The 21342-nt window shown below is 42.0% G+C and overlaps 1 protein-coding gene and 1 long non-coding RNA gene across 2 annotated transcripts in view; one reads left to right on the top strand and one right to left on the bottom strand.

Moving 5' to 3' along the window:
* LOC106600699 (transient receptor potential cation channel subfamily M member 4) overlaps nt 1-21342 on the bottom strand; it is an 86815-nt gene that overhangs the window by 6490 nt on the left and 58983 nt on the right. The window contains exons 17-21 of the mRNA XM_014192261.2: nt 18598-18711; nt 18239-18518; nt 2854-2969; nt 1916-2048; nt 773-947 (exon numbers count right to left, since the gene is read on the bottom strand). Of these exons, the coding sequence (XP_014047736.2) occupies nt 773-947; nt 1916-2048; nt 2854-2969; nt 18239-18518; nt 18598-18711 (818 nt within the window). The remainder of the gene's footprint in view (nt 1-772; nt 948-1915; nt 2049-2853; nt 2970-18238; nt 18519-18597; nt 18712-21342) is intronic.
* On the top strand, nt 14023-20470 carry LOC123741881 (uncharacterized). Its single transcript, XR_006769399.1, has 2 exons — nt 14023-14147; nt 18258-20470. It is a non-coding gene; the product is annotated as an uncharacterized lncRNA (long non-coding RNA).

Raw genomic sequence — 21342 nt, 5'->3', positions numbered from 1 at the left:
GGCCCTCATACCACCCTCATGGAGTCTGTTTCTGACCGTTTGAGCAGACACATGCACATTTGCGGCCTGCTGGAGGTCATTTTGCAGGGCTCTGGCAGTGCTTCTCCTGCTCCTCCTTGCACAAAGGTGGAGGTAGCGGTCCTGCTGCTGGGTTGTTGCCCTCCTACGGCCTCCTCCACGTCTCCTGATGTACTGGCCTGTCTCCTGGTAGAGCCTCCATGCTCTGGACACTACGCTGACAGACACAGCAAACCTTCTTGCCACAGCTCGCATTGATGTGTCATCCTGGATGAGCTGCACTACCTGAGCCACTTGTGTGGGTTGTAGACTCCGTCTCATGCTACCACTAGAGTGAAAGCACCGCCAGCATTCAAAAGTGACCAAAACATCAGCCAGGAAGCATAGGAACTGAGAAGTGGTCTGTGGTCCCCACCTGCAGAACCACTCCTTTATTGGGGGTGTCTTGCTAATTGCCTATCATTTCCACCTGTTGTCTATTCCATTTGCACAACAGCATGTGAAATTTATTGTCAATCAGTGTTGCTTCCTAAGTGGACAGTTTGATTTCACAGAAGTGTGATTGACTTGGAGTTACATTGTGTTGTTTAAGTGTTCCCTTTATTTTTTTGAGCAGTGTATATATTTGTTTTTATTTAGCAGACTCTCTATTCCAGAGTGATTAAAAGTTAGTGCATTCATCTTAAAATATCTAGGTGAGAATATACTGTTACATACACATGCAAACCACATTCATACACAAACATCAACGCACCATCCATTTCGTGTATGGGGATCTGTCCAAATATGTGGAGGTATGGCCTGTAGAACACTCTGCGAAATATCCAACCGGGACGGGGGTCGTAGGAGTAGAGTAGCGCCTGATTGGCTACGCCGTAGGCCAGGAGCCACACCGCCAGGAAGAACAGGAAGAAGAAGATGTCTTTCATCTGCCAATCAGGAGGGGAACAGATATTCATCGGGGAAAATGGCATCACCTGTTTTTTCTAGTGTGCAGTTTTGATACTAGTTGTTACTGCCAAAACCAGCACCTGGATCTAGACCATAGAGATAGATAGAGGACTCTAGTGCCCAAAAGCCCATTTTAGCAGGGTCAGCACCATTATGAATTTCCACAATTTTTAAGTAGTCAACTGGGTGGGACTTCCTATGGGTTAAGGAAGGATCACATGATTCAATGCGGGTCATCAGGAGGGATCAGCCAATTATAATTGTGAGCAAACATTCCATAACTGCAGGTGGCAATACATCGCAAACATTGGCTTCATACCTGTTCTAACAATACACTCTAGGTGGCATTATGCACCTTCAGAGACAGTAGATGAAGTGAGACATCTCACTCCCTTATTTTTTCTGATCGAGGCCGGGCTGCTTTGGTCTACTTATTGCCCACGCCCCGCGGAGGGGGTGCCCCAGAGACAGTAGAGAAAAGAGACATCTCACTGCCAAAAAAATGTGCCAGTGATATGTTGGGACAGGGCGGGTGGGGCGAGCCGAGCGGGGAGGGGACAATATGTAGACCAAATCCAGCTGTTTCCTCTCTTATGTGAGCATCCCAGCGATTATAGAGGAAACGTGCGCTCATGTAGGAAAGCATTCGAGAGAGGGAAGCCCACTTAAACAGACAGGAACCTTGAAAAACCAAAATGAAATGGTGAAGTCCTGGAGTCATTCATCTTAATTTATCCACCATCTTTGGCGCCCTTTCAGTTTGTCTGCCAACTCATGGAAGTAGTAGAATAAAATGGACTACTTTAAAATGGAGATGGCCACAATGGCTCTGTCCATGCTCCCATGTCCTCATAAAGAGACAGATACAACAACGCAATGTCTAAGTCCACTATTTAGACACACTGCAGTGCACAGTGCTTTCTCTTTCTTTTTAGAAAGCACTCACCATTTTTTCAACAATGATTATCTTGGGTCCCAGCTGTTTGTGGATGGCGAAGATGTGGATGAGACGGAGGGTAAACACCATGTAGTCCACAGCCAACACAGCACGGCCAAACTCATAGGACCACGGGAACATTCTAGAACACACAACAAACTTCTTGGTTACAGTCACAGGGACACACGCGCACACAATCCATATATTTTTCAATGTATTTATTAGGATACCCATTATCTGTTACTGATGCAGCTGCTACTCTTCCTGGGGTCCATATACAAAACATAAAATATGACATAATACATTACATTAATAGACAAGAACAGCTCAAGGACGGAACTACATACCTTTAAAATAATAATATATATAAAAAGCCTTGTTTTCATCGAAACACGGAAACATAAACACATTACACTGAGAACACCTTCCTAATATTGAGTTGCACCTCTCCCCCCCTTTGCCCCCAGAACAGCCTCAATTCGTAGGGGCATGGACTCTACAAGGTGTCGAAAGCATGCCACAGGGATGCTGACCCATATTGACTCCAATAATTCCCACAGTTGTGTCAAGTTGGCTGGATGTCCTTTGGGTACTGAATCATTCTTGATACACAACCCAGTAGCGCTGCAGTTCTTGACACAAACAAGTGCGCCTGGCACCTAATACCATACCCCGTTCAAAGGCACTTACATTTTGTGTCTTGCCCATTCACCATCTGAATGATACACAATCATGTCTCAATTGTCTCAAGACTTAAAAATCCTTCTTTAACATGTCTCTTCCCCTTCATCTATACTAATTGAAGTGGATTTAACAAGTGACATCAATAAGGGATCATAGCGTTCACCTGGACTCATTCACCTGATCAGTCTGTCATGGAAAGAGCTTAATGTTCTTAATGTTTTTTATACTCAGTATCTTCTTGTATCTACTGTAAATACACACACCTGCAGCACATTCCCAGTGCAAAGAGTGAGATGGCTGTGATGTCACACTTATTCCACATGTCCTCGATGTAGAGCTTCATTCTCTGATATAAAGTGGTGCTGCCCCTGAAGAATGTCTGATGAAGAGAGAGAGAGAGAGAGAGAGTAGATGGTCATTAATATATATCTACAGTCACCTACAAAATGATTGGTTCCCTTGATAAAGATGAGCAAAAAAGACTATAAAACAAATAATACAAATACTGAGCTATATTGTATGCAAAAAATATAATAATAATAATGTTATTGTATTATAGTAATCCCTAATCAAAAGGTATTAGTATAATAGGATTCTGACTGGGGTGACAAAATCCTATAGGATCCAATCGAATTACTTTTCTATTTCCAATAGGAAAAAAGTAGTCCAATAGAATCCTATAGGATTTTGTGTCACCTCTATCAGAATCCTATTAGAATCCTATTGGAATCCTACTGGACACTCTTTAGAGGACAACTTGCTGAAGACAACCAGCTTCATGTCGGTGTGATGCAAACGTTTGGGATGTATGCACTATTTAAACAAACACTGTTCAAAGGCCACACTGAATCTGAGGATAATTTTAATATCACTGGTTAGAAGAGAATTTGCTGAAGACAGTGATCTAAATTGTAGAACATCGCATGGAAGTTTTGGGAGGCTGCCACAACAGGGAAGGAAACAAATCAGTTGCTTTGTTATTTATTTTCAACAACTCACGACCAGGCACAGGATATCAACAGTGACAACGGTTGGCTGTTATTTGTGCGATAGTTTGTCTCTCAAATCCATGTATACAGTAGGTGTAAGGACAGCAATTTTTCCCTGCCATTTCAGTTTGAAAGTTATAGTAGAATTCTAAGTCCTAAGACCGCCAGCACATATGACAAAATCAACAGTACAAAACCAATGATATTGATCTGTTTTTAAGCAATCGATGTTGTCATTGTCATTAGTATAAACATTTATAATAACATCACTGAGGTAAAAAGGATGTGCAAATACCCTCAATTCAATGTGGTCAAAACGTGAGGTTGTGTAATGTACTGTATTAACACATACTGTCCACGTACAGGAAATCAGCGCAATTTAAAATAATAGAATATGTAAAAATAAATAAATATTTAAATTTAGGCTGATAGCATTACACTGCAATCAAGATTGAACTGAGAAACAGCCTCCCTCCGATGTCTCCAGAGCACAATCTTCATATCTTTGTATACACCAGTGATAATTCCCTGAGGTTCTCAACCTCTTCAACACACCATCACAATATGGGAGTGATTCAAGGCTGCATGTTCATTTGGAGTATGACCAATAGAAAGTTTCAAAATCTGATAGGATTTTCTATAGAATTTTTTGGGGGAATCCTACAGGATTTTTTGACTAGGGATACAATTGCTCTGAGGAAGAGATTTTGTTTAACAAGTAATACAACAAAACCTCAAAACGACAGGTGTGAAATGATTGGCACGGGTCCCTGTTTTCAATACTTTGTGAACCCTACCCTAGCGAAGAAAACGGCTGTAGTGACTAAATTGTCCAGTAGAACAGTACCAATACAATTTTCATCCTAATCCTTTAGCCACAATGGAGAGTGGTAAAATATTAGTCTTGACACATACAAATGTCCAGAGTTCGATTTAAGTCGAAAAATAATATCTATGTATTTGTTATTAATTTGTGGGAATACTTCAACACATTTTGGGGTGAATTTCTGGTGATTTTACAGTCTTTTTGGACCCTGTCCTGTTGCCAACACCTGCTGTAGGCCTTTGAAGTGTATTCCCCTTCAGCCAGTAGGGGGGGTACGCACACTTCAAAGAAGATTACTGGCAATCACACACATACAGTGCCTTCAGACAAATTTCACACTTTGTTGTTACAGCCTGAATTCAAAATGGATTAAATAATTTTTTTCCCTCACCCATCTACACACAATACCCCAGAATGACAAAGTCAAAACAAGTTTTTAGAATTGTTTGCAAATTTATTGTAAATAAAATACAGAACTATAAGAAAAATTCCCTGTCTAAGGTCAGTTAAGATCACCAATTTACTTAAGAATGTGAAATGTCAGAATAATAGTAGAGAGAAGGATTTATTTCAGCTTTTGTTTTTTTCAACACATTCCCAGTGGGTCATAAGTTTACATACACTCAATTAGTATTTGGTAGCATTGCCTTTAAATTGTTTAACCTGTTGGGGATAGGGGGCAGTATTTGCACGGCCGGATAAAAAAACATACCCGATTTAATCTGGTTACTACTCCTGCCCAGTAACTAGAATATGCATATAATTGTTTGATTTGGATAGAAAACACCCTAAAGTTTCTAAAACTGTTTGAATGGTGTCTGTGACTATAACAGAACTCATTTGGCAGGCCAAACCTGAGAAGATTCCAAACAGGAAGCGCTCTCTCTGACTATTTCTTGGCCTTCTTGATCATCTCTAACCAAAACAGGGGATCTCTGGCATAACGTGACATTTTCTAACGCTCCCATAGGCTCTCAGAAGGCGCCAGAACGATGAATGGTGACTTTGCAGGACATGGCTGAAAAACAGTAGCGCATTTGGATAGTGGGTCGATCTGAGAACAATGAGACTGAGGCGCGTGCACGAGCCGACACCATGTTTTTATTTTTTGGTCTTTGAACGAAAACAGGGTTTCCCGGTCGGAATATTATCGCTTTTTTACGAGAAAAATCGCATAAAAATTGATTTTAAACAGCGTTTGACATGCTTCGAAGTACGGTAATGGAATATTTTGACATTTTTTGTCACGAAACGCGTCGGGCGCGTCACCCTTCTTTACCCTTCGGATAGTGTCTTGAACGCACTAACAAAACGCCGCTATTTGGATATAACTATGGATTATTTGGAACCAAACCAACATTTGTTATTGAAGTAGAAGTCCTGGGAGTGCATTCTGACGAAGAACAGCAAAGGTAATCCAATTTTTCTAATAGTAATTCTGAGTTTGGCGAGTACCACACTTGGTGGGTGTCAAAATAGCTAGCCTGTGATGGCCGGGCTATCTACTGTCCACAGAAGCAATCAATCAATCAGATTCCAAACTCTCCACCATGGCCAAAGAGCTCTCCAAGGATGTCAGGGACAAGATTGTAGACCTACACAAGGCTGGAATGGGCTACAAGACCATCGCCAAGCAGCTTGGTGAGAAGGTGACAACATTTGATGCAATTATTCACAAATGGAAGAAACACAAAAGAACTGTCAATATCCCTCGGCCTGGGGCTCCATGCAAGATCTCACCTCGTGGAGTTGCAATGATCATGAGAACGTTGAGGAATCAGCCCAGAACTACACGGGAGGATCTTGTCAATGATCTCAAGGCAGCTGGGACCATAGTCACCAAGAAAACAATTGGTAACACATTACGCCGTGAAGGACTGAAATCCTGCAACGCCCGCAAGGTCCCCCTGCTCAAGAATACATATACATGCCTGTCTGAAGTTTGCCAATGAACATCTGAATGATTCAGAGGACAACTGGTGATAGTGTTGTGGTCAGATGAGACCAAAATGGAGCTCTTTGGCATCAACTCAACTCGCCGTGTTTGAAGGAGGAGGAATGCTGCCTATGACCCCAAGAACTCCATCTCCACCGTCAAACATGGAGGTGGAAACATTATGCTTTGGGGGTGTTTTTCTGCTAAGGGGACAGGACAACTTCACCGCATCAAAGGGACGATGGATGGGGCCATGTACCGTCAAATCTTGGGTGAAAACCTCCTTTCCTCAGCCAGGGCATTGAAAATGGGTCGTGGATGGGTATTCCAGCATGACAATGACCCAAAACACACGGCCAAGGCAACAAAGGAGTGACTCAAGAAGAAGCACATTAAGGTCCTGGAGTGGCCTAGCCAGTCTCCAGACCTTAATCCCATAGAAAATCTGTGGAGGGAGCTGAAGGTTCGAGTTGCCAAACGTCAGCCTCGAAACCTTAATGACTTGGAGAAGATCTGCAAAGAGGAGTGGGACAAAATCCCTCCTGAGATGTGTGCAAACCTGGTGGCCAACTACAAGAAACATCTGACCTCTGTGATTGCCAACAAGGATTTTGCCACCAAGTACTAAGTCATGTTTTGCAGAGGGGTCAAATACTTATTTCCCTCATTAAAATGCAAATCATTTTATAACATTTTTGATATGCGTTTTTCAGGATTTTTTTGTTGTTATTCTGTCTCTCACTGTTCAAATAAACCTACCATTAAAATTATAGACTGATAATTTCTTTGTAAGTGGGCAAACGTACAAAATCAGCAGGGGATCAAATACTTTTTTCCCCCACTGTATGCTTGGGGTCATTGTCCATTTGGAAGACCCATTTGCAACCATGCTTTAACTTCCTGACTGATGTCTTGAGATGTTGCTTTAATATATCCACATCATTTTCCTACCTCATGACGCCATCTATTTTGTGAAGTGCACCAGTCCCTCCTGCAGCAAAGCACCCCCACAACATGATGCTGCCACCCCCGTTCTTCACGGTTGGGATGGTGTTCTTCAGCTTGCAAGCATCCCCCTTTTTCCTCCAAACATAACAATGGTCATTATGGCCAAACAGTTCTATTTTTGTTTCAACAGACGAGAGGACATTTCTCCAAAAAGTACGATCTTTGTCCCCATGTGCAGTTGCAAACCGTAGACTGGCTTTTTTATGCCGGTTTTGGAGCAGTGGCTTCTTCCTTGCTGAGCGGCCTTTCAGGTTATGTCGATGTAGGACTCGTTTTACTGTGGATATAAATACTTCTGTACCTGTTTCCTCCAGCATCTTCACAAGGTCCTTTGCTGTTGTTCTGGGATTGATTTGAACTTTTTTCACCAAAGTTCGTTCATCTCTAGGAGACTGAACGCGTCTCCTTCCTGAGCGGTATGACGGCTGCGTGAACCCATGTTGTTTATACTTGAGTATTATTGTTTGTACAGATGAACGTGGTACCTTCAGGAATTTGGAAATTGATCTCAAGGATGAACCAGACTTGTGGAGGTCTACAATTTTTTTCTGAGGACTTGGCTGATTTCTTTTGATTTACCCATGATGTCAAGCACAGAGGCACTGAGTTTGAAGGTAGGCCTTGAAATACATCCACAGGTACACTTCCAATTGACTCAAATGTTGTCAATTAGACTATCAGAAGCTTCTAAAGCCATGACATCATTTCCTGGAATTTTCCAAGCTGTTTAAGATCTGTCTCACATGCCTTTTTTGCAAACTCCAGGCGTGCTGTCATGTGCATTTTTCTCAGGAGTGGCTCCCGTCTGGACACTCTCCCATAAAGCCCAGATTGCTGAAGTGCTGTTGTCCTTCTGTCAGGTTCTCCCATCTCAGCCAAGGACCTCTGGAGTTCTGTCAGAGTGTTCATTGTGTTCTTGGTCACCTCCCTGACCAAGGTACATCTTGTCCGGTGGCTCAGTTTGGTCGAACGGCCAGCTCTAGGCAGGGTAGTTCCATATTTTTTTTCTCCATTTCCCAATTATGAAAGTTTCAACAATTTAGAAATTGTTTTATACCCTTACCCAGAAATATGCCTCATCACAATTATATCTCAGATATCTACTGACAGTTCCTTAGACTTCATGGTATAGTTTCTGCTCTGACATGCACTGTCAGCTGTTGGACCCTATACAGTGCATTCAGAAAGTATTCAGACCCCTTGAAATTTTCCACATTTTGTTACGTTACAGCATTATTCTAAAATGGATTAAATAATTTTTTCCCCTCATCAATCTACACACAATACCCCATAATGACAAAGCAAAAACAGGTTTTCAGAAATGTTTGCAAAAATAAATAAATAAAATGGAAATACCTCATTTACATAAGTATTCAGACCCTTACTCAGTACTTTGTTGAAGCACCTTTGGCAGCGATTACAGCCTGAGTATACATTACATTTACATTTAAGTCATTTAGCAGACGCTCTTATCCAGAGCGACTTACAAATTGGTGCATTCACCTTATAATATCCAGTGGAACAACCACTTTACAATAGTGCATCTAAATCTTTTAAGGGGGGGGTTAGAAGGATTACTTTATCCTATCCCAGGTATTCAGAGTCCTGAAGCCACTCCTGCGTTGTCTTGGCTGTGTGCTTAGGGTCACTGTCCTGTTGGAAAGGTGAACCTTCGCCCCAGTCTGAGGTCCTGAGCATTCCGGAGCAGGTTTTCATCAAGGATCTCTGTACTTTGCTCCGTTCATCTTTGCATCAATCCTGACTAGTCTCCCAGTCCCTGCCGCTGAAAAACATCCCCACAGCATGCTGCCACCACCAAGCTTCACCGTAGGGAAGGTGCCAGGTTTCCTCCAGACGTGACGCTTGGCATTCAGGCCAAAAAGTTGAATCTTGTTTCTCATGGTCCGAGAGGCCTTTAGGTGCCTTTTGGCAAACTCCAAGTGGGCTGTCATGTGCCATTTACTGAGGAGTGGCTTCTGTTTGGCCACTCTACCATAAAGACCTGATTAGTGAAGTGATGCAGAGATGGTTGTCCTTCTGGAAGGTTCGCCCATCTCCACAGAGGAACTCTGGAGCTCTGTCGGAGTGACGATCAGGTTTTTGGTCACCTCTTTGACCAAGGCCCTTCTCTGATTGCTCAGTTCGGCTGGGCGGCCAGCTCTATGAAGAATTTTGGTGGTTTCAAACTTATTCCATTTAAGAATGATAGAGGCCACTGGGTTCTTGGGGACCTTCAATGCTGCAGAATTTTGTTGGTACCCTTCCCCAGATCTGTGCCTCGACACAATCCTGTCTCGGACCTCTACGGACAATTCCATCAACCTCATGGCTTTGTTTTTTGCTCTGACATGCACTGTCAACTGTGGGACCTTATATAGACAGGTGTGTGCCTTTCCAAATAATTTCCAATCAATTGAATTTACCACAGTTAGAGACTCCAATCAAGTTGTAGAAACATATCAAAGATGATCAATGAAAACAGGATGCACCTGAGCTCAATTTCGAGTCTCATAGCAAAGGGTCTGCCAAGAGTGTTCAAAGCTGTCATCAAGGCAAAGGGTGGCTACTTTGAAGAATCTAAAATATATTTGATTTGTTTCACACTTTTTTGGTTACTACATGATTCCATATGTGTTATTTCATCGTTTTGATGACTACAGTATTATTCTACAATGTAGAAAATAGAAAAAATAAAGAAAAACCCTTGAATGAGTAGGTGTGTCCAAAAGTTTGACTGGTACTGCATGTAAATGAGATATTTTCTGTATTACATTTTTTATTTTTTTGCAAAAAATTCGAAATACATGATTTCACTTTGTCATTATGGGGTTTTGTGTAGATTCATTTAAGCCATTTTGAATTCAGGCTGTAACACAACAAAATGTGGAATAAGTCAATATGTATGAATACTTTCTTAAGGCACTGCAATTAATGTTTTATTTTTCCAAAACCGTAATGCAAGTGATTTGTCACGTGTGACTCAGTTAAGATGGCGTTGAGATGGTGCCGACAGATAGGGCAGCCATGCTTCTAGCTCCTAAGCCACTGCAGTATTTTATTTTTTAATGTATTTCTTACATTACTAGCCCAGAAATGTTTTGGTGTTATTACATACAACCGGGAAATTACTTTTGGATATCAGAGCGGCGGTAACTAGCCAGCATTACCAGCATTACGATCAGGAATACGACTTTCCCGAATTGGATCCTTTGTTCGCAACCCCCAGGGCAATTGAACTGATTCCAGAGGCTGATCCAAGATGTATTGGGAGAGGACTCCTAGTCCGACTCAGGAGGCCCACACACCACACACCGTTTCCGAGTATATTACTCGCTAATGTTCAGTCTCTGGATAATAAAGTTGATGAGCTCAGGGCAAGGTTTTCCTTACAGAAATGTCTTACTCCGTGTCTTACTCCGTGGCTGACGTGAGTAAGACATTTAAGCGTGTTAACCCAAGCAGGGCTTCCGGCCCAGAGGCATCCCCAGCGGAGTCCTCAGAGCATGTGCAGACTAGCTGGATGGAGTATTTATGGACATATTCAATCTCTCCCTATTGCAGTCTGCTGTCCCCTCATGCTTCAAAGATGTCCACCATTGTTCCTGTACCCAAGAAAGCAAAGGTAACTGAACTAAATGACTATTGCCCAATAGCACTCACTTCTGTCATCATGAAGTGCTTTGAGAAACTAGTCAAGGATCATATCACCTCTACCTAGACCCACTTCAATTTGCTTACCGCCCCCCAATAGATCCACAGACGATGCAATCGCCATCGCATTGCATACTGCCGTATCCCATCTGCACAAGAGGAATACCTATGTAAGAATGCTGGGCATTGACTATAGCTCAGCATTCAACACCAAAATACCCTCAAAGTACATCAATAAGCTCGGGGCCCTGGATCTGAAACCCGCCCTGTGCAGCAGGGTCCTGGACTCCCTGACAGGCTGCCCCCAGGTGGTGAAGGTAGAAAACAACACCTCCATTTCGCTGATCCACAACATAGTGGCCCCACAAGGGTGCGTGCTCAGCCCCCTCCTGTACTCCCTGTTCACCAATGACTGCGTGGCCACGCACACCTCCAACTCAATCATCAAGTTTGCAGACAACACAACAGCAGTAGGCCTGATTACCAACAATGACGAGACAGCCTACAGGGACTAGGTGAGGGCCCTGGGAGTGTGGTGCCAGGAAAATAACCTCTCACTCAACATCAACAAAACAAATAGGCTGATCGTGGACTTCAGGAAACAGCAGATGGAGCACCCCCCTATCCACATCAACAGGACCGCAGTGGAGAAGGTGGAAAGCTTCAAGTTCCTCAGTGTACACATCACGGACAAACTGAAATGCTCCACCCACACAGACAGTGTGGTGAAGAAGGCGAAACAGCGCCTCTTCAACCTCAGGAGGCTGAAGACATTTGGCTTAGCACCTAAAACCCTCACAGACTTCTACAGATGCACAATTGAGAGCATCCTGTTGGGCTGTATCACCGCCTGGTACGGCAACTGCACCACCCGCAACCACAAGGCTCTCCAGAGGGTGGTGCGGTCTGACCAACGCATCACCGGGGGCAAACTATCTTCCTTCCAATACACCTACAGCACCCGATGTCACAGGAAGGCCAAAAAGATCATCAAGGACAACAACCACCCGAGCCACTGCCTGTTCACCCCAAGATTTTCCAGAAGGTGAGGTCAGTACAGGTGCATCAAAGATGGGACCGAGAGACTGAAAAACAGCCATCAGACTGTTAAATAGCCATCACTAGCACATTAGAGGCTGCTGCCCTATATACATAGACTTGGAATCACAGGCCACTTTAATAATGGAACACTAGTCACTAATAATGTTTACATATTTTGCATTACTCATCTCATATGTACAGTCGTGGCCAAAAGTTTTGAGAATGACACAAATATTAATTTTCACAAAGTCTGCTGCCTCAGTTTTTATGATGGCAATTTGCATATACTCCAGAATGTTATGAAGAGTGATCAGATTAATTGAAATTAATTGCAAAGTCCCTCTTTGCCATGCAAATGAACTGAATCCCCCCAAAAACATTTCCACTGCATTTCAGCCCTGCCACAAGAGGACCAGCTGACATCATGTCAGTGATTCTCTCATTAACACAGGTGTGAGTGTTGACGAGGACAAGGCAGGAGATCTCTGTCATGCTGATTGAGTTCGAATAACAGACTGGAAGCTTCAAAAGGAGGGTGGTGCTTGGAATCATTGTTCTTCCTCTGTCAATCATGTTTACCTGCAAGGAAACACGTGCCGTCATCATTGCTTTACGCAAAAATGGCTTCACAGGCAAGGATATTGCTGCCAGCAAGATTGCACCTAAATCAACCATTTATCAGATCATGAACTTCAAGGAGAGCTGTTCAATTGTTGTGAAGAAGGCTTCAGGGCGCCCAAGAAAGTCCAGCAAGCGCCAGGACCGTCTCTTAAAGTTGATTCAGCTGCGGGATCGGGGCACCACCAGTACAGAGCTTGCTCAGGAATGGCAGCAGGCATGTGTGAGTGCATCTGCACGCACAGTGAGGCGAAGACTTTTGGAGGATGGCCTGGTGTCAAGAAGGACAGCAAAGAAGCTACTTCTCTCCAGGAAAAACATCAGGGCCAGACTGATATTCTGCAAAAGTTACAGGGATTGGACTGCTGAGGACTGGGGTAAAGTCATTTTCTCTGATGAATCCCGATTGTTTGGGGCATCCGGAAAAAAGCTTGTCCGGAGAAGACAAGGTGAGCGCTACCATCAGTAAAGCATCCTGAGACCTTTCATGTGTGGGGTTGCTTCTCAGACAAGGGAGTGGGCTCACTCACAATTTTGCCTAAGAACACCTCCATGAATAAAGAATGGTACCAACACATCCTCCGAGAGCAACTTCTCCCAACCATCCAGGAACAGTTTGGTGACGAACAATGCCTTTTCCCACATGATGGAGCACCTTGCCATAAGGCAAAAGTGATAACTGAGTGGCTCGGGGAACAAAACATCAATATTTTCTGTCCATGACCAGGAAACTCCCCAGACCTTAATCCCATTTGAGAATTTGTGGTCAATCCTCAAGAGGCGGTTGAACAAACAAAAACCCACAAATTCTGACAAACTCCAAGCATTGATTATGCAAGAATGGGCTGCCATCAGTCAGGATGTGGCCCAGAAGTTAATTGACAGCATGCCAGGGTGGATTGCGGAGGTCTTGAAAAAGATGGGTCAACACTGAAAATATTGACTCTTTGCAACTTCATGTAATTGTCAATAAAAGCCTTTGACACTTATGAAATGCTTGTAATTATACTTCAGTATTCCATAGTAACATCTGACAAAAATATCTAAAGACACTGAAGCAGCAAACTTTGTGAAAATTAATATTTGTGTCATTCTCAAAACTTTTGGCCACGACTGTATATACTGTATTCTATTATATTCTACTGTATTTTAGTCTATGCTGCTCCGACATTGCTCGTCCAAATATTGATATATTCTTAATTCCATTCCTTTACTTGAGATGTGTGTAATGTTTGTATTGTTGTGAAATTGTTAGATATTACTTGTTATATATTACTGCACTGTTGGAGCTAGAAACACAAGCATTTCGCGACACCCACAATAACATCCGCTAAACATTTGTATTGGTCACATACACTTTTCTGCACACGCAACGGTCAGTGTGAACCGGAGTGACTTGACACATCGCTGGCCAACCAAGATGTAGCTACAAACAAAACGAAGTTAAATGGTTCCAGTCTGACATGAAGCGTTCATCCGTGTATACGGGTAAGAGTCTAGCTACATTTCAGATATTATACGTTTAAAATTTTGTCAGAAAGTCATTTTCATTGTAAGTTAGCACATACTGTTAGCTAGCTAGCGAACGTTAGATTGCTGGCTTGCTTGCTAACGTAACAGTACGTGTATGATCTGTGTAGTAATATTATTGGATTCAGAAATCCAGTTGCATTGCTAGTTATAACCCAGTTGTTAGCTTTAGCTACCTGCAGATTCATACTACAGCTACGACAATATTTGTATTGGTAGTAGTATGAGTTGGGATTACGCAGGTTCATTGTTCAGATAGCTAGCTAGATGTCTAAACAAAAGACTCCACTTCATCAGATGATTACGTGACCCATCAAGTTAGCCAGGTGTATCCGGGGGCAATTATGGTCATCTATTGTATGTCATGAATATGTGCACATGTCTAGACAATAGTGACCCATCCACTTAGCTAGATGTGGCTGGGGAGTGGTTATAGCATTTCCTTCACATGACCCAAATTAGATTTTATTTGATATAGTGTGTGTTTACCAGACACGGTAATGTGAAGAACAACATGACCTGCATCAAAGTCAGATTAGGATATAGGCTAAGGATTAGGTAAAGTGTATTTTTACCTGGAGTTTTTCCTTATTGTAGACTACTACTTTTACCACTTTTAGTCTTGAAATCTTTGGTTGTTTACTAAACTTCTCACTCCGTTTAGCACATGGCATCACGTGAATCCTTAATCAGATAGGTGGGACTAAAGCCCTACTCTGTCTCTGCTGTACTCCGCAACACAAAATGTCCAGAATGCACAACAGAAGCTCAGTACTATCAATGCCGGTCCGGCGCGCTATCGACTGTGCCGCAAAAGCATGCTCAAGCGGCAGAGTCGATTTCCGCGCTTATAAACCCAGGGTCGTTACACTATATATATATATATATATATATATATATATATATATAATATAGATATTTTGATTGTAACCTTTATTTAACTAGGCAAGTCAGTTAAGAACAAATTATTATTTACAATGACGACCTACACCGGCCGTAAACATATTGAAATGGTACTCCTGCATCCCGCTTCGTTATTTTGTGTTGTAAAAGTTAATCAACAAACACAACAATGGAGAATCCTCCTGGTTTACCGACCCCACCACTCGGCATCGTACAGAACTAATTCCCGGTTGCGCCTCACAAATGCGCCAATTAAGATTTGAATGTTGATTATAATGTGTGCATAGGCTGTAGTTGTTTTAACAGAATAGCCTGACATTTTTTTTCAGCTCAGGTTTACTCAAGAGGCATACAACACATCGTAGGCATAGCTTATAGTCCTAGTGTTTTCATTTTATAATGTATTTATTTGGGTTCATAGTGTGGACCGAACCGAGGTCCCGTACCAAACTGTTCAGAATGAATATGTGTAGGCCTACCGTCACAACCTTAAATTCAAAAATGTTTGTCATGGGGCAGACTGAAAAATTTGCCGTTGTACATCTAATTTCCTGCAATTCTACACATTTAGCCATATGGTGGAGTTTTTTTCTGATGATCGGGCCCCCGGTCGGTAATTTGACCATTGTTACTACAAGTTTAGATATCTGGCCAAGGAGATTAATTTACCTTCTAAAAAATGTTTGTTGACATGGGCTAATTGAGTGACTATCAGTGACTGACCGAAGAGAAAAACTGCTGATGCACAATCAAATTTCGTACTCTACTACTCTAACCCTCAACAGTAAGTTGAGACCCTAACTTATTTTTGCGGGGGAAATTGATCCGTGGGCCTACAAAATGGCTGCCAGTTGCCCATCCCTGCTCTATATGGTGTTTTAACTTGAAAGCAGCAGCCTTTGTTACTACTGCTGCTCTTTCAGCTTGAATTCAGGCTGAGGATGTGGAGGATAAACCTGACCGTGAACTCCTGTTAGACTTGCGGCTGGACGTTTGGGACACACTGTCAGTAAGTTTAACATCATCCTTCTCATCAGTGCATTCATCAGGTTTCTCTGGGTCTGGGGATGCATTTGAAATCCATTTGGACACGTCTTAATATGCTGCAGTTTGGGAAACTTTCTCCTCCAAGGCCTTTCCTGCTAAGGCCCGTCCAATAGCTCCATGTCACCCACATTGACAATGATAACTGCAGTTCAGAGGAGGCTGGTGGGAGGCGCTATAGGAGGACTGGCTCATTGTAATGGCTGGAATGGAATAAATGAAACAGAGTCAAACATGTGGTTTCCATATTTTTGATACCGTTCCATTAATTCCATTCCAGCTATTACAATGAGCCCATCCTACAATAGCTCCTCCCACCAGCCTCTACTGCTGCAGTGGTAGAATTCACTTCAGCCATATTTCATAGGCCATCACAATAATATCTACGTTTCCCAATCCTCCCCATTTCAATATGCAAGAATGAACATGCATCAATAAGCGTTCTGGTGCACAGCACTATGCTCCTTTAACAGTCTCGTTATATATATCCAGGCTATATCACAACCGGCCGTGATTGGGAGTCCCATAGGGCGGCACACAATTGGCCCAGCGTCGTCTGGGTTTGGCCAGGGTAGGCTGTCATTGTAAATAAGAATTTGTTGTTAACTGACTTGCCTAGTTAAATAAAGGTGTGTAATTTACCTTTTTTAACCTTTTTTGTATTATTATTATTATTTCTCGCTAATATATGAACGATATGTCATTTTGCATTCATACAAGGTGTCCGGTAAATTGCCACAGTAGATTTTCCGTGGTAAGCAAGGATATACTTTATTTCAGTTGTACGGAATGATAGTCAAATAGATCAATTACCTTTAGTCAGATAAAATTGCAGGATCAAAATTGTTCCGATGATAATACCCACCAGAGGGGGAAATTGTCTTAAAATGTTGGTTGCAATTAGGACTAAAAGATAACCCGACATCCGCGTTAGGGAGCAGGCATATCGGTGGCCAATGCTGGTTGCAATTGAGATCAGCTTTGAGGTGATTTTAGCCTATATTGATGGTTTAACAAGAAGTCAGCTGTAGATAACCTGGTGGCTTTCGGTGGTTAAAATTTTTCGGTTGAATGCATTCAGTGACTACGTATCCCCTTTCCCTTTTCCATGTGTTTACATTTGTTGGTTGCTGTTAATAAAGGCTTTTTTATGGCAACCTTCACGATATGCGACCAAGTTCTGTAATTCTCCAACGGTGGCCCTTGGACTTTTCTTTACGTGCTGAACATCGTCCTCACTGTGCGTGGGGAAAAGATACACTTGGGTCCTCTACCAGGCAAGTTAACCACTGTTCCAGTGGTTTTAAACTTCTTAATTGTTGCCCTAGTAGTGGTAAGTAGTATATAATTTTTTCAGTAGTTTCTTGTACCCATTGCCTAATTTAAGAAAGTCAACAACCATGTATTTTTTCATTTGTGAGTTCTTTGCCATGGTGATGAATGACAAAATGATTTTACATGCGTGTTACCTAATTTTTATAGCCTAGTGAAACAGAAAGTCTTCAAAAGGCCACTATACATTTCCTTAAAATGAGATTAACTTAAAAAAGTAGAATTACGATCTATTACTACTTAATTACTATACATTATTACTATCTATTAATATCGATTACTACCTATTGCTACCTATTAATTACTACCTTATTAATTAGAAGAGCAGCAAGTAACCTAGTGGTTAAGAGCGTTGGGCTGATTCGAATCCCCGAGCCGACTAGGTGAAAACCTGCTGAGGTGCCCTTGAGCAACCCTAATTGCCTCTGTAAGTCGCTCTGGATAAGAGTGTCTGCTAAATGACTAAAATATAATGTAAATGTAAACACATTTTGTATAATTTTAATAATTTTGACTCCTATCCGTTTTAGATTATTAAACAAAATAAAATGTTCTGATAAATTGTATTAGTATAAAAGAATAGATTTTTTAAATGTTTTGACCATCCAATATATCTTGGTATTTCTATTATTTATTTTGCTCATCTTTATCACTGGTGCCAATACATTTAGAGGTGACTGTATAGGTTCTTGCCTGTACATTTTCTGTACTTGTCTGTGTGTATTTGAGTGTGTGTTCACGTGTTTTTGTTTACATGTGATGCGTCCTACCTGTCGAATCTCCTCACAGACCATGGTGAAGACCCAGAAGTAGAGAACAAACTCTAAGGTGGACGGGCCGTGAGGCGGCGGGGGCTTGAAGTCCAACAATAGGATATAAGCAAACAGGATGAGGAACATGAAGTACATCAGCACGTTGCCTAGGAACGAGGTGACGGGCGCAAACCAGAACTCCCTCCAGCGCAGCAGTATGAAGGGCTTCTTGGGATTGGAGGAGGGGGCACTTTTCAGATTGGCCCTTAGAGCAGCATATTCCTCGACATCCTCTTCCCTGAAAGGATAAGAACGGGAATAATTACTTAGTGTGTGTGCATGGATGAGTATGTGTGTGTGTGCGTGCGTGTGTTTACGTTTGCGTGATGTCGGCGAGGGAGAGCATAGTGGCATCTCTTCCGTCCAGACTCTCTGTGTCTCGACCATGAGGTACCTCCTCCTCCTCCGACCCCACCTCTTCCTCATGTTCCCTGAGAGAGAGAGAGAGACAGAGATTGATAAATAAATTAGAGACTGACAAGACAGTTTCACCACCAGCTTCTAATTTCTCAAATTCACCCCATATGAGGAGAATAAGGAACGCTCCATGTATAAAAAATGTGAACGATAGAGAGAAGATAGCCTGTAGTGAAAGGGAAGCAAAGATGAAAATAAGTCAGCATTGCAAATTGAAGATTTGAACGATATTGTAAGATAGGTGGTGAAGGAAAAGTTTATTTATTTTTTTACCTTTATTTTACCAGGGAAGACATATTGAGACCTAGGTCTCTTTTTCAAATGTGCCCAGCACAATACAACACAAATATACACATTATACACAAAATATACATATGTGACCCGTTTCAGGACGCTAGGCATATGTCTTGCATCTACTACAGAGGAGAGGCATTTGAACGTATTATTTGTTTGGTTGTTGATGAAAATGCCTTCTGGAACAAGTGAACTTTCATGTGCCTTAATAACAAACTTGTATGTCATCTGTAAATACGAATACAATTGTAAAACTATGAGCCTAATTGGTTTAGCCACAGAAAAAGGCAGGAACCTTCCCGCTAGCCATGATTGGCTGAGATAATGGATGGGCTGGACATGCCGAGAGATGAGTTCAGATTGCTCTGACATGTAGCATGCATCAGACTATAACATGAGCTGCTCATTATGTGTAGATAATCCTAGTTCCGCTGATTTTTTTAAAGATATAACGTTAGCCATAGAGAACTGCAAAAGTGTTGCTCCTGCTCTCAACAACATTGCTGCCCTGAATTTAGTAGGCGCTATCGACAAGGATCAGTGGGAAAAAGTTGTGATGGACTACTTTCTGCACATGGTCAGTGTAAACCGGAGTGACTTAACACAACACAGCCCAAACAAGCTCTACAAACAAAACGGAAATTACACAAGACTTCTTACTGAAAAGGGGTTCCAGTCTGCAGTGAAGCATTTATCCATGTACAGTACATGGGTAAGAGTCTAGATACACTTTCAGATGTTATACGTTTCTAATTTTGTCAAAGTCGTTTTCATTACAAGTTAAAGCATACTGGTTGATAGCTAGCAAACGTTAGCTTGCTCTCTCGCTAGATAATGTTATGTGCATGATCTGTGTAGTAATATTATTAGTATCTCAGAAATCCATTTGCATTGCTAGTTATAGCCTAATGTTAGCTAGCTAACATGAAACCTAGTTGGTTAGCTTTAGCTACCTGCAGATTCATACTACAGCATTTCATGCATGGTGGCTAGCTATGACAATCTGTTTGTATTACTAGTAGTACGGATTGGGATTGTGGTTTGTTGTTTAGCTAGCTAGCTACAAATCTAAACAAAAGACTCTACTTCGCCAGATGATTACATGACCCATCAAGTTAGCCAGGTGTGTCTGGGGGTGACTACGGCCATCTATTGTATTTCATGAACATGTGTACATTTCTAGACAATAACGTGTACACGTCTAGATCTTGACAAAAGTGACCACTCCACTTAGCTAGATGTGGCTGAGGGGTGGTTATAATTTAGACAAGTGTGTCTGGGTAAGCATCATCTAATAAGTAACCATTTCACTTGACCATTTACACCTTCTGTATCCTGTGCATGTGACAAAAAAAACGTACATTTTATTTTATATAGTGTGTGTTTACCAGAGATGGTAATATGAAGAACAAAATGACCTGCACCAAATTCAGATTAGGATATAGGCCAAGGACTAGATAAAGTGTATTTTTACCTGGAGTTTTTCCTTATTGCAGTCTACTACTTTCATCACTTTTAGTCTTGAAATCTTTGGTTGTTTACTACACTACCTTACTCACTCTGTTTATCACATGGCCTCATATGTGAATCCTTAATGAGATGGATGGGGCTAAGGCTTAAGAAGGTGTGAAAGATGCTGAATAGGTTTAGACAAAGAGCTCTCCAGTAGGTGTACCAAACATTCAAGGACCATTTTCTCAAAAGTGAGGTTACAAGTTTATCAACTTTCAAAGCAGAATTCCTCAACTGCAGTGTATGATATACAATTTTTTAGCTCTGAGTCTATACTTTTATCCAATGTAAAAAAATAAACACTTTCTAATTTTGCGACATAAGATCGAATCGAGGTTCTCGGTCAAATATGATCAGGCCCTACACCCAAACAAGGGCACTGCGCTCATCCACCTCTGGCCTGCTGGCCCCCCTACCTCTGAGGAAGCACAGTTCCCGCTCAGCCCAGTCAAAACTGTTCGCTGCTCTGACACCCCAATGGTGGAACAAGCTCCCTCACGACGCCAGGACAGCGGAATCAATCACCACCTTCCGGAGACACCTGAAACCCCACCTCTTTAAGGAATACCTAGGATAGGATAAAGTAATCCTTCTACCCCCCCCCCCCTTAAAAGATTTAGATGCACTATTGTAAAGTGGTTGTTCCACTGGATATCATAAGGTGAATGCACCAATTTGTAAGTCGCTCTGGATAAGAGCGTCTGCTAAATGACTTAAATGTAAATGTAAATACACTACATGACCAATAGTATGTGGACACCTGCTCGTCGAACATCTCATTCCAAAATGAAGGGCATTAACATGGAGTTGGTTTCCCCTTTGCTGCTATAACAGCCTCC

The sequence above is a fragment of the Salmo salar genome, chromosome ssa03 (genome assembly GCF_905237065.1).
Source record: "Salmo salar chromosome ssa03, Ssal_v3.1, whole genome shotgun sequence".
NCBI lineage: Eukaryota > Metazoa > Chordata > Actinopteri > Salmoniformes > Salmonidae > Salmo > Salmo salar.
Note: the sequence above shows the minus strand (reverse complement) of the source record. Positions and strands in the feature narration are given on the sequence as shown.